This window comes from Gymnoscopelus braueri (assembly GCF_963280865.1).
Source record: "Gymnoscopelus braueri genome assembly, chromosome: 19".
NCBI lineage: Eukaryota > Metazoa > Chordata > Actinopteri > Myctophiformes > Myctophidae > Gymnoscopelus > Gymnoscopelus braueri.
The window spans coordinates 42,615,266-42,632,572 of NC_137621.1; the positions used below are offsets into that span (position 1 = coordinate 42,615,266).

The 17,307-nt window shown below is 44.1% G+C and overlaps 3 protein-coding genes across 3 annotated transcripts in view; 2 read left to right on the forward strand and 1 right to left on the reverse strand.

Moving 5' to 3' along the window:
* The window catches only part of ttc7b (tetratricopeptide repeat domain 7B), a 600,383-nt gene that overhangs the window by 268,376 nt on the left and 314,700 nt on the right, over positions 1–17,307 (forward strand). The gene's annotated exons all lie outside the window — the stretch shown is intronic.
* The window catches only part of LOC308074812 (ALK tyrosine kinase receptor-like), a gene marked incomplete at both ends in the record, with an annotated part of 155,895 nt that overhangs the window by 23,271 nt on the left and 115,317 nt on the right, over positions 1–17,307 (reverse strand). The window contains 2 exons of the mRNA XM_080414311.1: positions 188–335; positions 4,561–4,726. Coding sequence (XP_080270437.1) covers positions 188–335; positions 4,561–4,726 — 314 coding nt within the window. The remainder of the gene's footprint in view (positions 1–187; positions 336–4,560; positions 4,727–17,307) is intronic.
* Positions 7,817–8,449, forward strand: LOC308074121 (methyltransferase-like 26; the record flags this gene model as incomplete). The annotated part of the gene is made up of 1 exon (XM_080413453.1): positions 7,817–8,449. The coding sequence occupies one exon, from the start codon at positions 7,817–7,819 to the stop codon at positions 8,447–8,449; it is 633 nt and encodes a 210-aa protein (XP_080269579.1).

Sequence of the window (17,307 nt, forward strand, 5' to 3'; positions counted from 1 at the left end):
ACTTAAGTAAATGTACTTAGTTACTTTACACCACTGGTCCTTATGCCAATTAATTCCCCCCCACACACATTTGTGTGTTGTCACTGCTGTTGGTATCCTACTGACAACGAATGTTCGTTAGTAGGACAACCAATGCCCAGAATAGGGGGGCCGCAATAGGGTTGCATTATTGTTTTATTTAACTCACGTTGGGACAAGCGTCCTCGCCTTGCTGTCCAACCAGGATGTGCAGCAGCTGTCCCTTCTGGAGCAGGAAGTCCCCGGTGATGCAGATGCCATGTGACCTGCTCATAGCCAATACGCTGCGACCGCCGGCAGCCCCGTACGCCATGATCCTGTTAAGACACACACACACACACACACACACACACACACACACACACACACACACACACACACACACACACGTTTGCATTACTATATTAGCAGTGGTGGATAAAGTACTCAAATGTTATACTTAAGTAAAAGTATCAATACTGCAATGTAGAAGTACTCAGAAGTACTAAAAGTCTGGAATTCAAAAAGTACTAAAAGTACAAAAGTATTGGTATCAAAATGTACTTAAAGTACCAATAGTAAAAGTACTAAAATGTTTGAAAATAGCAGATCTACAAGCTCATCGCGACGCGTTGTGAGCTTGTAGATCGGCTATTTTCAAATAGCCTAGGTTTAAAATGGGGCTAAAGTGGTTAATGTATGATTTATGATATAATAATGTATATCTGAAAAGTAAATAGTAACTAAAGTTTTCAAATAATTGCAGTGGAGTGAAAGTACAATATTTGGATCCGAGATGTTTTGGAGTAGAAGTAAAAGTATAGACCATTGGAAATACTCAGGTAAAGTAAAAGTACCTCAAAATTGTACTTAAATACAGTACTTGAGTAAATGTACTTAGTTACTTTACACCACTGTATATTAGGAGGACTTCAACATTTAAGGATTAAGGATTTTATTAATGTTTTTTTACCCCTAAAGCTGAAAATAGCAGATGTGTTGTGAGCTTGTACGGTAGATGTGCCATTTCTGGTTTGCCACATCGGTGCACAATTAAGTATAAACCAGACATAACTCCAACCCTAAATCTAACCTATAAATGTCTAAATCTAACCCTAAACCCACCCTCTTTTCCTAATTGTAAGCCTAATTCCACACATTTTGTTTAACTATAAAACAACAATTTATCTAGTGAGGACCAGGACAATTGGCCTCACAATGTCTATTTCTCTAAATCTACTATACTTGTGGGGGACATTTGGTGCTCGAAAGTACACACACACACACACACACACACACACGCGCACACGCACACGCACACGCACACGCACACGCACACACACACACACACACACGCAGCGAAACACACAAATAAAAACCTCATTAGCAGGGATAATTATCCTAATGATACAGTAAATGTACTCATCAAGTATCCACTCTCATTAAATCCTGTCATAAAATTTATGACAGTGCTTTCTGTAACAGCATAATGCTACGGTATTGTTTGGCCCAAGTGCTCTCTGAAGGGAGATAACTAAACGCAGGCCAAACTTTGAGCCACCTGCACCAATGACTTTGTGGATAATTATCGGTTTGTGTATTAGGCTCACTACTTACGCTGCGTTCAGACTGACAGCTGCAAAGCTACAGGCTACCGTTTATTTGGAATGGAAGCCGGCGACATAAAGATACAAAGCTACAGGCTAGCATTTATTTGGAATGGAAGCCAACAACATGAAGATACAAAGCTACAGGCTACCATTTATTTTCAATGGAATCCAGCGACATGAAGATACAGCGACACCCGGCGTTTGTGAGCTGCTACAAAATCTACAAAGCTACAATCTAAGTTGAGCTTTCACTCTTCACACAATTCCTGCTTGTAATGGGGGAAACTCATTATTTCCGTCGGCCAGTTCCCTGTTCTTTCTAACCGCAGGCTTTATATTTTCCTTTATATTTTCCCGCTTGTCGGACGCATGCTTGGCGTCAACGAGAGTCCTTATGGCAATTAATTCCCCCCCATACACACATTTGTGTGTTGTCACTGCTGTGACAGATACGCTATGTAGCTTTGATATTTTTTTGTGGCTGCCAGTGTAAACACAGCATCTGTCTCTGCACTGTACAGTATTCACCTTATTCCTGGCCACGGCCACAGGTTCCGCTCTAAAGGGGTTTCCTGTTTACCAGTGTCGCCATGTCTGCTTATTATAAGCGACTTTTTCTGTAAAGTCACTTGTAAATATTGGCAGTTGCGGGTAGGTGGGAGGGGGGTTGTTTCTAAAGTGTAATTGCTTATTTGGGCTTGCTTCCTAATGTTGTTTAAACCAGTGGTTCCCCCATTCTTTCATGTCAAGGACCCCAGATGAATATGTAATTGTCCAAGATTTGTGTTATTAAAATATTTTGCGATGCGACACGTTGTGAGCTTGTAGATCTGCTATTTTCAAATAGCCGATGTAAAGTGCTAAAACTTAGCCTAGTCGCTTCTTTTAGGCTTGTTTTCATAGACCAGGCAAAATCTGGCAACTAGTGCGGAAGTGTCCAGATATTGAATGAAGCAGCACACAGAGAAAAACTCAACGGCGTCGCCCTGGAGAAGGGCCAAGAATAAGGCCATTATGCTCACTGTGTACTGGAGGGTTACTGGACCTCTGGCAGATGAAGGGGGACTGTGTGCAAATCGCACTAAGTCACGTGAACGCCTGTGCATCAGTATTCCTATCCTGCTATTTCAGACAGCAACTGTGCATACTGCAACTCACATTATAATGGCCTTAAGCAATCCAAATTCATTTGAACACGCTTTAAAATGGATTCGGCCCAAGTTGATTAACACAAAACTAGCTGCACAATGACACGCATGCATCCTCACACGAGCACGCAGGCACACAAACACACACACTTTTTGTGGCTTGATTGTTTTTCGGGGAGAGCATCGATATCTCTTCTCTTGGTGGTGAGCTCTGTGGTGGCAAGAGACACAACACAACACAAGCCCATTCCGGTTAGCTACCTCAGCTGTTTGCCTAATGACTTTTTGGACTTGCAACGCACGTATCCGTCTCTACGGCCGAGTGTGTTTGTCTGTGTTTGTGTCTGTGTCTTAGGGTGGGGGAGAGGCGAGCAGCAGTGTTCACAGACACATATCGTCGCTGTCCAAAAACTGTTGCTGTTCAGGGAATGGGTAAAAAAGGAACCTGCGTTGCAATGGATCCAATTGGAGTTATTTAGTCACAATCTCTCGTTAATACTTTTCATTTATTCAATATTTATAAAACCTACAAACTCGCTGCATCACGACACATTGAGTACGTTGTACATCTGCTATTTTTGCTACTTTTATGTGCCACTGTAGTATGACAAAGTAGTAGCGCATTAACTTACGAAAAGTCGAAATGCAGAGATGCGAGGTTTCCGCCCGACACCGACGATATACAGTAAATATATTTTTACGACAACATCTTTCATGAACTCCTCGCCTTGACCTCACACAGAAATTGGATTTTAAACCATTGATCTTCGGGCTATACTGCACACCCCGGCCTGATTGCCCCAGCCCGCCCGCCCTTTGGCCATTTGGTGACCTCAAACAGCCGCTCCGGCAGGGACATTGTGGCGGTGGTTTGATTTGGGGATATTGCAGCGATGGCAGCATGAGTCACATTATTTAGCTACCATTACACCGTTCAGCCTAAAGCCCTGATTCGATATAATTCTTTGTTTGCTGGAGGAGGAGGACGAGGAGGAGGAGGGGGATTGATGGTGTGCGTATACAGAGGCCCGCAGGGCGTTATGTGGGCGAGAGAGAGAGAATAGACAATCGTTGCTGTCGGGCAGAAAACTCCTATCTCCATATTTTAACTTTGTGTGTTCTTTCCTAAATTAACGCCCTACTACATATTACAGCATCACTCAAAAGTAGCAGATCCACAAGCTCGAAACGCGGCACAAAGCGCCGCATTTTGAACTTTTAATGCTTTTGAATTTTAATCCTGAAGAGTACGTAACCGTTTTGGAAACATGAGGTTTCCACCCGACAGAGACGATATGGAGGACATCACACAGTGATATCCGGAACGTTCATTTAAGTAATGTAACCGATTAAACCCTATATCTTTTTGTTGACCGGGGATCCCAGGGGTCTGCATTCGGCCCGCTCTCTTTTCCTCCTGTACGCCGACTTTCATCCTAGTTTGTATGATAGGAATAGCACTGAATACAAATGGTTACATGCCTATGGAATGATTTTGTTTGCTTAAAAGGGATAGTTCACCCAAAACATAACTTTTTTTCTATCGATTAGTCACCCCATGGAGACTTGAATTCATGGATATTTTTTGGTTTTTGTCGCATTCCTAAGCCAATAATTTGATGGTAGGCAACGGTTCCGGTAGGAGACACAACTCTTTGTGTCTCCTACCGGAACCGCTGCCGGTCATCAGATTTTTGGCTTAGGAATGCGACAAAAAACTAATCGCATTTCTTTTTTGTTCCCCACAGATGCTGGGGTTCAAGTGCTTAAAAAAAGTGCTGTATAAATAAGGTTATTATTATTACCTGTAGATGGCGGTCTCTGGAACCCTCCACACCTGGATGCCTTTGAGGGGTCCTCGGGTGCCCACCGTCACGTTGACGTTGGTGCTGCGGTAGGAGCTGCTGCACTGGGACGGCGTCGGACCCTCCGGACCCACCGCCCCGCACGTGCGGAAGAACCAGTTTGTGGCTGAGGAAGAAACACAGACATGACCTCTGACCTCTGAACACGTCTCTTCACTTTTCCTGCTTTTTCCCTGTAAAGCTGCCCCCCCCACCCATTGTTGTGCCTGATTTGCCTGGTGTGAAAAGAGCCCAATTCACACCTGGCACCATTTCACACTTGGTGCCAATGGCAGGCTCTCTGGATGTAATACAGTGGTTCTCAAACATTTTCATGTGAAGGACGGAACCCCAAATTAATGTGTATTTGGCCACGGACCCACATCTGAATACATTTCGTGCCAGGGACCCCCAGGCCGGAACCAAAATTGTGTTAAAAATGTTGGCCGAAAATTCACAAATCTTCAAAAAAGCAGATCTACAAGCTCGCAGCACATCACGTGACGCGCTGTGAGTTTGTAGATCTACTATTTTTGAATAGCCAAAGTAATACAAACGGTTAAAGTGGTTAAACTGATTGTGATGCTATATTAACACATTTTGCTGGGGACCCCCTGGACCCCCAAGGACCACACTTTGAGAACCACTGATTCCCAGTGTGGTTTTTAAATCTGTTATTATAAATTATTAGTCATAATCTCAGACCAAAAATCTCAAACCAAAAAAAAGAATGTGAAAACATTTTCAATAAAGGCAGAGCGAGAACGTAGTTTTTAGCCTGAATTTTTTATGAGTCATAGTAGGCTCAAGCTCCCAGATCCCACTTGAAGTTTGTTCCAGCTACTGTAAGCGTGGCATGATAACTAAACTGATTTAAAGATGATAACAGACTATAAAAATAAAAAATAAAAAATCAGTTCTGTGACACTCGGAAGCCAGCGCAGCGATCTGAGAATTGATGCACAGTACTGCGTTCAGCTTTCTTAGTTCTAGGTTCACTGGGAAGTGGTTGGCGCCCAGACAAACCTATTAACAAGCCTTAAACAGCAAAATCGGGTGCTTGATCAGCACTACCTTCATGTAATTAGCAGTGAATTACAGGGCTAGTCATCATTGTTGTTGAAGGGTACGGGCACTGAGAGAGGGCCAACGAGTGCATTTCCCGGCAGAGGCAATGTTTCCTTATTATTATAATTTTTAAAAATCCATTTTCCAAAAAATATATGAAAAGTTAATGAAAAAAAATATTGAAAAAAACACGCCCCCCCTAAAAACTGTCCAGGGTGCTCACAAAAGTATAGACGTTAAAATGACCCTAAACTACGGTATGTGTCATGTCATGTCGCCCCCTTCACATCCTCTCCACCCGTCATTCTCTGTCCAGGTGCTGTCTAATTACAGAGTAAGTATACTACAGTACATTACAGTCACAAACAGCATTACAGTCACACTGAGCGCGGTCCACGCCCTGGAGTGGGCTTTATGACAGTAATTCAGAGAAAGCCATCATGAGAGTTGCTCCGTGGTGGTCGGTAATGACTTTGACTTTAACCTGAACTCGCTCTAATCAACCCTGTTCTGAAGAGAATGATAAGCAGTTGCAGAGCGCTCAACTTTTACAAATCACAGCGAGAGCAAGTGAGAGATAGAGAGGGGTCTGTCTCTCTGCCGTGTGTACACAGGACTTAAATCTGGATTTAGCACCTCAGCGTTTAAATCCTTCCACGTCCATCTGACAAGACTAATCCCATGTTAATTGCGGCGCAAAATAACTCCAATTAGCGCCGACGCCATGCAGGATTACCCGGGAAATTAGGAGAAAATGTTTGTCACCTGTTATCCTGTCGTGATGACTTTTTATCCCCACCGCATTCAGGGGGGAAATCAAGGTGTTCCAACAAAAGACACGTTTGTAACTTGGTTTACCTATGATCCTAGATTACTGAGGCACTACACTGCATTTGATGTATGTGTTTACTTTGCTTACTGTTAAGTCGCTCTGGATAAAGCTTAAATTGTAGATTGTAAATTGTATTCCAGAGATCGGCCCCTGGCAAAGTGTAATGATTTAGTTCAGAACTGTAAATGTGTGTGAAAGTGGAGCGCCGGGGGGTTTCAAGTGAAGTGAAATGAATGAGACAAATAGAAATGTAATGACTTTGTGCACGGCTCAAACTTTCCAGTTATTTTTGTTTTTTCACTCTGGTATGATGCAAGAGTGAACACACAAACGCACGCACACACACACGCACACACACACGCGCGCACATCCGCAGAATGCACTCATCGATATTGTGCTTGTGTTCTAACCTGTGTTTTAACACGCAATTTTATACTTCATTGTACAGTGGTGTCACACATAAAAATATCATAAACAGCCTATCTATGAGCTCACAACACATCACATCACATCGCAGCTGTGTGGTAATAGATCTGCTATATTTGATATATTTTTTTATTCGATTACTGTATTAAAAGTGATTATTTTTATGGCATGGCTCTCTTTTAAGAGGCTAGCCATCTATGAGAGTCCATCAATGGGGCTATGATCCAGTGTTAAATGTAAAATGTTCTTCGACTACCTTTTTTCACTGATGAAAACTAAATAAAAACGAAGCTATGATGACTAAAACTATGTAAATATATATTGACAATTTTGTCAACAAATAAAAACTAGACTAAACTGTTAGGAAGGAACTAATGGAGAAGTGATCCAGTAGAACTAAGACAAGTCATTTTATGCTTGGTTGCGAGCGGTGTCGCACTCCGAAAACAGCCGATCTACAAGCTCACAACGCAAAACAGCAGATCTACAAGCTCACAATGCAAAACAGCAGATCTACAAGCTCACAACGCGTCACAGCGTGAGCATAAATCAGGCATTACGACGCCATCACGGCCTTCCAATAAGTCTCCTAAATCAACTGTACATTTGGTGGACTAAAATCACATGATATTTAGTCAACTAAAACTAAATTGAACTTTATTCAAAATGAGTTGTCAAAATCAACACGGCTACGATCACACGGAAAACGTGCCCGAATTTGGACTCATACGTCATAATATATCGTAGACGACTGACGTCATAGGTGACTGCATGATCGAGTGTACAGGTATATCCCACTCTTTCTTCATAGCACCTTTCTCTCTTGCAGCCGGCCAGGTAGTCTTTTATCGGGGGGTTACCGTGAACTAATAATACCCGTACTGCGGAAGGATGTTGAACGCTGCCGCTGCGGAGAGAAACAAGGACCCTATCCTAGCGGTCCTCCGCGAATGCGTGGACGCTGAGAGACCGCTGCAGGCTCTGGAGATCGCGTCGGGCTCCGGTCAGCACGTCGCGCACTTCGCTCAGGCTTTGAGGAACGTAACCTGGCAGCCGTCCGAATGCGACCCCCGGTATCTGAGCAGCATCGAAGCGCACAGAGCCCGCTACCGAATGGACAACGTTAAGCCCGGCATCCACCTCGACGTCTCCCTGCCCTGCGCCGAGTGGGGAGGAGGAGGGGTCCAGCCTGAGAGTCTGGACCTGGTCCTCAACATAAACATGATGCACGTCGCCCCCGTGGCCTGTGCGGAAGGCTTGTTCAAAGGGACGGGGACCGTCCTGAAGCCAGGGGGGATCCTGTTGACGTACGGACCGTACGCCGTGAGCGGGCGGATCAGCCCGCGAAGCAACGTCGACTTCGATCGCAGCCTGAGGCAGCAGAACCCGGAGTGGGGCCTGAGGGACGTGTCACTGCTCAGCGCGATGGCACAGGAGAACGGCCTGTTCCTGGAGACGGTGGTGGACATGCCGGCGAACAACAAGTGTCTTCTGTTCCGGAAAGAGAGTTTGGCCTCACATTGAGAACCACTGTTCGCCACGCCATATACGTTTCCTGGATGCCACCAAAATGACCTGTTTATTTCAGTTCGCATCACCATCATTAGTCTATTATCTACAATAATGCACAATGACCTCTTTTTGTAAACGTGTAACCTTTGGAATGTGGGCGGTAAACCACGGTTAACCGTCTATGACGTCATATCAATGAATATAGTTGCAGTCCTATGTGTGGGCAGTTCAAATAGGGCGTAAAACATGTTTTGTAACATATACATTAGGTCTTTGTACTGTACATCTCATTCTGTACCGCTGTTTTCTTCTATTCAATTATTTTTTTATTAGGTATTGTACAAGAAACAATTTTAGATTATATTTAAGTGACTTCTTCCATTAATATTCTGTTAATATTTTATTTATTTTTAGGTGACTTAATTTCAGTTATACAGTATTTGGTCCTACACGGTTAGTGACACACAGTTGGGTTAAACGGTAAACCATTAAAGTGAACAAAGCTCCCCTGGCCTGGTAGGCACACCCACGCAGCCCCACAGAGACTTACAATGTGCTCACTCATTTGCACTTCGTCACTCACAAGCATCCAATCGTTCATTCACCATTACATTGTTTACACAATACATATCCATCCTAATTGGACATAGGCTGTCAGCTTTACGTTTTTATCCTTTTGATGATGGTGGAGCCTATGAATGTATAGTATATAACGCATTATCAATAAGTCAAAGTCGAAGACTCATATATTCTGTATTAACCCATTAAGGCCTGAGGTTCCGATCTTAACAGTTTTTTGAAAAAAAATATGTTGCTATGACAGTGGTTCTGAAACCTTTTCATGTCAAAGACCCCAAAATGTATATGTATTTGGCCGCAGACCCCCATCTCAAAATATTTTGTTCCAGGGACCCCCATAAAGCAAAGATTTGAGTTACAAATGTTTGCTTTAAAAATATATATATTCAAAGATTTGCACACATTTTCTCGATTTTTCAAAAATAGCAGATCTACAAGCTCATAGCGCGGCACTCGGTGCTGCGCTATGAGCTTGTATATCTGCTATTTTTGAATAGCCAAAGTGTAAAATAATGCTTTTTAGCTCAAATCTAAAAATGACACAGATGCGTTCAGGTCTTAATGGGTTAAATAGATGACTGATCTGACATTCCACATTGAAGCCACGCCGTTTCTACGTGGATCCTGGGATCCACATAATTTCTCGGTTTATAGTACATTGAATTGATTAGTTCAATTAACTATTGCACCTCTACTAGATACACCCCACAATAGCAGTGTAGTCCGAGGCCTTCTGTATCTTCTCTCGTGTATATAACCATTAGATGTCCTGGTTAGCGTCGTGCGGGCCATGCCCTCGCCTCCGCTCCCACATCAAAGAGGCTGATCTCCGAAGGTGGTCTACTCTACGCAGGGGACGGTTGGTAATTATGAGTTCGGCAGTCTGCTCAAGCTCCCCGCAATCGCATGCTGAGCTGTGTGCCAGGCCCCACTTCATAGATGTTTTGAACCGCCCTCTTGTCGGAGGCCGGCCAGGGGCAATTCCCTCAAGGACTGGCAGGGAGAACACAGGGGGTGGGCTTCAGGCAACCAGTTATGATCCGGAGAGAGCGTTCGTTAATGGACAGCATCAACCGCTTTTTGGCATGTGGGCTTCTACGCCAGGCGAAGACCAGCTAGGCTTGCGTCAGGGACGTGCAGAGAATGTTAGAGGGGTAGGGGCATAGGGGCACTTTTGGCCAGAATTTTGTTTGACATTTCTAGTCCAAAAATAGCCGATCTACAGGTGCGCGAAAGTATAATCAAGCCTTTACTGGAGATATGTCGTACGGCATGGATTTCTACACAGAGGGTGATTATTTCAGCCTTTGGAAAAGGCAATTCTTTTGAATTCTGCCTTCGGGTATGGCATGGAAAGGGGGCACCATACATGCTGAATTCATGGTCTGTAGAGTGTACTTTTTACAGACGGGTAAAAGGGCAGGGGTTGGATGCGCCCTGTTTGATGTCTATGTGTGCAATTTCTTTCCAATACGGCTGCTGTGCATAGAGCGCATATTCCCTTTTCCTTTGCTGTTGTTGACACCGTCTTACCAATGCTGAGCTGCAGGAGGCGCCACCTATGCGGCATGATGACTCAGAGTCTGAGGAGTGCAGTGGGAACATGAAGGAGGGAGAGGACCGTCCCCCCCTGTGGGGGTCCTATAGCATTACTCACCACTTGTCTCTGAGACACAGTGTCTGTGTGATGTACCGGTTATGTAGTTGTAGTGAGTAATCCAGGACACCAGGGGGCCTCCCAACCTGTATCTCTCTCCTGGCTTGTCTCTCAGCTGGAGCAGCTGGTGTTGTGGTGTTGAATGCGATGGAGAAATCAAAGAACACACGATCCTCACAGCGCCGGTGTCTAAGTGGGAGTACAGGCCCGGTGGAGCGTGTAGAGCAGGCGATACCCAACCAGTGGGCCGGGACCCCGCTGGTGGACCGAGAGGGTATACCAAACCCCACAAATAATCGGTAAAATACTAAGATTTGAATGCTAATATAGCATTGATATAAAAAAATGTAAAACAATAATTCATGATCTGTTTTGTCTTTAAAATGTTTTCATTGTGATACCACTAAATATAACAAAGTATACTACTTCACTACAATAATACATTGATTCAAGCAGGAACACAATCGACAGACTGATCCTTAACTAAAAAAAACATGCTCCGAAAATGCACACGGCCCACAGTGGCGGAGCCAGAACGTCTTTGTGAGGCAGGCCTGGAAATGTCATGGTAGGCCAACAGGCTAATACAAAAAAAGTTTAAACCCCTGATAGTGTCATCGTAATCCAAATAGTGTCTAGTTCTTTTTAAAAGTTCTTTCGTGCCAAAAGTGTCAGATCCAGGTAGGAAAGAGGCCGACGCTGTCATAATTCAATGGAATTATGAAGCAGCAACGGGTGCCTCTTCTTTCTCCCCCAATGCAGGACTGCGGGTGGCGGTGCGTTGTCCTTCTGGACAACGGCGGCGGCATTACATTGTGTGTGTGTCATGACGTCGCAAAGCGGGTTCGTGAATGGGGAGACGGACAGACACCTTCGCACCCAATCACAAAGAAAATCTCAGAATACACATCGACACTCTCAAAAGACTCAAGACATCCACTAGACAGCCATCGGAGGCAACATGCAGGCAGGATGTAGAGAGGCTGTCTGTCGGCCTTCAGTCGAGGGGAGATAGCCTACTTCAAATCAAATACACAAACATCTGCCCACGGCTGAAGGAAGGCACAGCTTCAGGTAAGGCCCGGGCCTCACTGTGCCTTCAGTAAATCCGCGCCTAGCGGCCCACCTATCTGGTAAATAGTAAATGGTGCATTTATATAGCGCCTTTATCCAAGGCACTTTACAATGTGCATTACATTCACCCATTCACACACACATTCATACACCGACGGCGGAGGAAACCATGCAAGGCACCAACCTGCTCATCAGGAGCAATTAGTTTCTATGCTCAAGGACACTTCGGCATTAACTCTGGGGGAGCCTGGGATCGAACTCGGAACCTTCCGGTTCCCAAGCAGCCGCTCTACCTCCTGAGCCACTGCCGCCCCGCATCTGACGCAGCAACCGAACGGCGAAATACAACGTCTGTTTACACACCATCCTTTGTTCTTCATGGGTTAGTGTTACAAACACTACTTTTTTGGAAGTTGAAATTCATGGACTCCAGCAGAGACGCTTCTCAACAGAGCTGTACTGAGGATTTTGACTGAGTTCAGCCCCAGTTCTCCTACAGCAGTCAAAAGCAGTTATTGAGGGGAGAATATAATAGTTCCACCTTGGCCCTCATCCAAGCCCAGAGTAAATAGAGTAAATATCCCTCAAGTCAATGTTTTCACCAGAACCAACAAGTTAAGAGCCTCAAGAGCGCAAGGGGACAAATCCATCACTGAAATAGAATGGCCCCTCTGTGGAGGCCCAGGGCTGGTCAAACGTAAATCCTATACTGCATTCAACATACTTATACTCCAGGATGGTGATCAATAACCAATGGAGGTAGCAGCAGCCACACTGTTGCCAGATTTTGCGAGAGAAACCAAGCGACCAAGTCAATGAAAACAAGCCCAAAAGAGGCGACTAGGTCACACGAGTGTGCACACGCACACACAGAGCTTGCAGATCGGCTATTTTTCAAGTATAAAATAGGGGAACAAATCTAACCCCAACCCCCTAAACCTCACCTCTATAAAATGCCTAATCCTTACCCTAAATCCCATACAGAATCTTTTACTAAATGTAAGCCTTAAAACAAACCATTTCTCTCATGGTGGACCAGGAAAATGGGTCCTCACAATTGTCTAGTTCTCAAATTCTACCATACTTGTGGGGGCATTTGGTCCTCACACAAGTATAGTAACACAAACACACACACGCACGCACGCACGCGCGCGCATGCGCACACAGTGGATATAATGAGGTTCTCTTTGGCGAGCACTAACCCAGACTAAACAATATATATGCTCCATGCTGCTCTATCAATCTGGCCCCTACTTTGTTGTTTTCATATATTAAGATGTGTTCCCAGGGGAGCAACACAGCCCTAATGAAATGCACCGGTGGTGAACGCGCACAAATCAGCCGCCGTGACCTTACGACACACTTTCGTCTGTCGGGGCGGAACAAACCTTGTATCTCCTTTTTATGTTTTTATTTAGTAAATTAAAGCCCTACTTTGCTTGTACAACGGTGTCGGACAAAGGTAGTGGAAATGGTCGTGCAAGCACCGCGATCATGTGACGCGTTGTGAGCCTTGTACATCTGCTATTTTTTTGGCCGATTTTTGAAAGTGAAAGTGGTTAAGTGTGTCTGTGGGTTTTTATAAATTGTCTCTGTCTGGTGGAAACCTCATATGTCCAAAACAGTTACTTTTCAGGATGCTTTTGTGTGACGCTGTACGGCGTTAATTTACGAAAACACGCCAAAAGTTAGAATATGGATATAGGAGGTTTCTGCCCGACAGTAACCAAACATTGAACCAATGAAAAGTATGGACAAGAGCTTGTGACTAAATAATAACTACACTGGCTCCATTGGAACACACTGGTCCTTTTTTTTTGGCCATTTCCTGAACTGTAACGGTTTTGGACATGCAAGGTTTACACCCGACAGTGACGACTTTCTGCATGCACACAGTCACACTCCCACACACACACACACACACACACTCTCCAGAGGACACCCTTCTTCTCCTATGTCTGACTGCCTATTACATAAGGCCCCTTTTGTGAACTTTGGTACCGTCCTAGTGATTAGTGGCCTCTCTGTCACAAAAGGGGGACTGTCACCTAGTCCTAGACAGTGTGTCAGACATGTCTAATGAGGGACGGAGACACACGCACACGCGCACCCGCACACACACGCACACACACACACACACACACACACACACACACACACACACACACACACACACACACACACACACACACACACACACACACACACACACGCAAACGCAGTATATAGATAGATATGTTTGAAGAAAAGTCTACACACACCAACCTCAGCCCTTGCAGCCATCGCACAGCCACCGTTTCATGGTGGCTTGAAAATTAGCTTCGGGGGAACATCCAATTTAATTTGGACGAGTTTTATCTAATGTCAGTTATTCACTTCTGGCTGTCAACAGCGCTAGCCAAAAATTGTCACTAGCGTAGGACGCATCCAACAAATTGTCCCTGGAACTGTTTTGCGGAGTAAAAATCTACAGCTTTGTTTTGCAGAGAAATCAAACATCAAAGGGTATTAGAGCTACGAGTAATGGTGACCGGCCCGGGAAGTCCAACCCAAAGTTCTAAATAGGAACCTTTTATTTCATTAACCACTTAAACAATATATATGTTTGACCGGAGTGCTTCAGGGCTCTATACTAGTACTGATACCTTCAAAAACCTATAGCACATTCATTGATGTTTATCTTTGAATTACATGGACCAAAAATATGGAAAAATATTCAGGGAAAAGATGACTGAGGAAATACACTGAAAATGTCAATGAGATTCTGCATGCCACTTTACTCTCTAGCATGATTGTGTTCCCTTTCTAGCCCATTAGAACGATGGATCAATGCTGGAAGTCCAAGAATGAATTTCAATGTTTAATGCAAAACCTCATGGAGCACCTCGGGTCCTTTTACTGTAATTACAATAGTCTGTTTGCTGGTCGTTATTTGTGTCTGTCTTATAGGCTACATCCACACCGAATACGTTTTCGTTTTAAAATGCATACCTTTTTTTGCATGTTTTTTTTTGGTTCTATTTTGACTGGGAGGGACTTGAAGCAGAGGAACATGCTATTCCTCTCAGTTCTACACTCCACTGAACAGGCATCTGGACCAGTGTTGCCATATTGTCTGAGAGAAACAAGCAACTAGGTCAATGAAAACAAAAACAAAAGAAGCGACTAGGACACATGCGCACGCAGTACTTTAGGATCATAGGTAAACAAAGAACCAGTCTAAACTGTATATAATATCAAAACATTTTAATTGTACATTGAAACTATACAAACTATAGGATGCTAGGTCAACAAATTAACCTGGCATCTGTCTAAATTAGCCTATACATTTTAACCTTTGCATAAGACTGCATGGTTGTCAAGGCTAGGTCAAGCCGAACAATGTAGCTGCTCACGTCTCCGAGGTGTAGCTAATTAGCGGGCGACGTAATGACCACAAGTCAGCCGCGGGGAGCGGTGCTAGCATTAAGGGACACATCTGCTGTCACTTGCTATCAATTAAGAAGCCAATGGAATTGCTTCAATCACCGTCCCCCCTTCTGTCTTTCAGCAACAAACCTTCATATCGTTGGTATCGGGTGGAAACCTTGTATGTACAAAACTGTTCCTTTTTTTGTATAATCATTTTAAAAACTACAACATTTTAATACAGTGAAAATAGCCGATCTACAAGCTCACAACGTGTCGCGATGCGTCACGTTGTAAACTTGTAGATTGGCTATTTTCACTACTACGATTTTTTTTTAAATAAAACAAAAGTTGAAATACGGATATATGAGGTTTCTGCCCGACAGCGATGATATTTGTTATATTTCATCATGAGGAGGGAAAAAAGATGGCGTGCAGAAAAGTGGAACACCTTTAAGTGAATCTGCTTTTTTCCCCCTCCTCTGTATTCCAACAAAGGCAGGTTCATAGAGAATGCTGTGTGATCTAAAAATAACCCCAGCCTCCTCAGGATGGCAGTCCCCTCCTAATGCCTCTCACGGTAGAATGCATAGAATGACAGGGCAGCAAAACACCAATGGCAGATGGCATGGGCTTTGTCAGCAAAGTTAAGTTTCCCTTGTTGGTTTCATTAGCATCCTTGTGTGTGTCTGTCTGTCTGTCTAGGTTTGGTCTAGGTTGGTCTAGGTTTACGTATGTAGTATGGTACTGTACAAAGTTTTTCATGTCAAGGACCCCCAAATTAATATGTATTTGCCCAGAGACCCCCATCTGAAATAAGTATGTTGTGCACCCCTCCCCCCATAAAAAAAAAAAGGAAAATATTACAAATTTGGAAAATAGCATAAAAATAGCAGTTACAGTATTGGGGTTAAAGTGGTCAAAACTTGTATTAACAAATCTAGTTGAGGACCCCATGGAACCACTGCTGTAGACAGACAGACAGATTGACAGACAGACAGGCAGGCAGGCAGACGGATGAGCATAAAGCGATTCCCGCTGATGTCGGGCATGTCCATCAGGTGATAAGGCAACGCTTTGCACTGCGTTATCAGCCTGCCTGTTGTTACTTGCCGGTGTTTATTGTGTTGGCAACGTGTCGCGGACGTCCAGTCCAGGTACATATCTGTGCGCCCGCCACAGACAGACAGACAGACAGACAGACAGACAGACAGACAGACAGACAGACAGACAGACAGACAGACAGACAGACAGACAGAGACAGAGACAGACAGACAGACCTCAACCCTGGCAGCCATTACCTACCCACTGTTTGATGGTGGCATGGAATTAGCTTCAGGGGAACATCCAATTTAATTTGGACGAGTTTTATCTAATGTCAGTCATACAGCTCTTGCTATCACATTGTCAGCAGCGCTAGCCAAAAATGTCACTTGTCTAGACTTGTCCAACATAGTGTCCCTGGAACTGATTTTGTAGAACAAAATGCACAGCTTTGTTTGCAGAGAAATCTAACATCAAAGGGTATTATAATTAAGAATGATGGTGACCGGGAAGACAAGTCCAACCCAAAGCTCCAAACTGCTGTTTTATTTCATTAGCAATGTTCTAGGTGCAACTAGAATCAATAAGTTATTGTCTCCGCCAGGCCGAAAGGCATGGCTGAGACTATGTTTTGCACCCTGTCCGTCCGTCCATCCGTCCGTCCATCCGCGTGTGTGTCCGTCTGTGAACAGCTAATCTCCGGCACCGTTGGCTTGATCGCAGTGAAACTGTGCACACACACTCCCTGGATGCCAGAGCAGAACCTCTGCCCCTGTTTTACATGGGCCCATAATAGATCCACCAGGAGGCCAATTTCTGCAAAAAAAAAATTGGACAGTACTCATCACGCAAATTGGTACACAGTATCTCTAAAGTAAGGAAAAAAAATTAATTAAATTAAACGAAACTGGTCTATAAGATTTTTCATATTCCATCCTGATTGGCTAAAATTGGCTTCCAAAGTTTGCAGGAGTGCTCCGTTTTAAACAAACTGCCTCAAATCATGAACGCAGCATGCGGTTTCCGAAAAATTTTGCACGCACATTCTCACTAGGCCGAGGAAGAAATGGCACTTGAAAATGTTCAAATCACCCTCATGGTGGCGCTA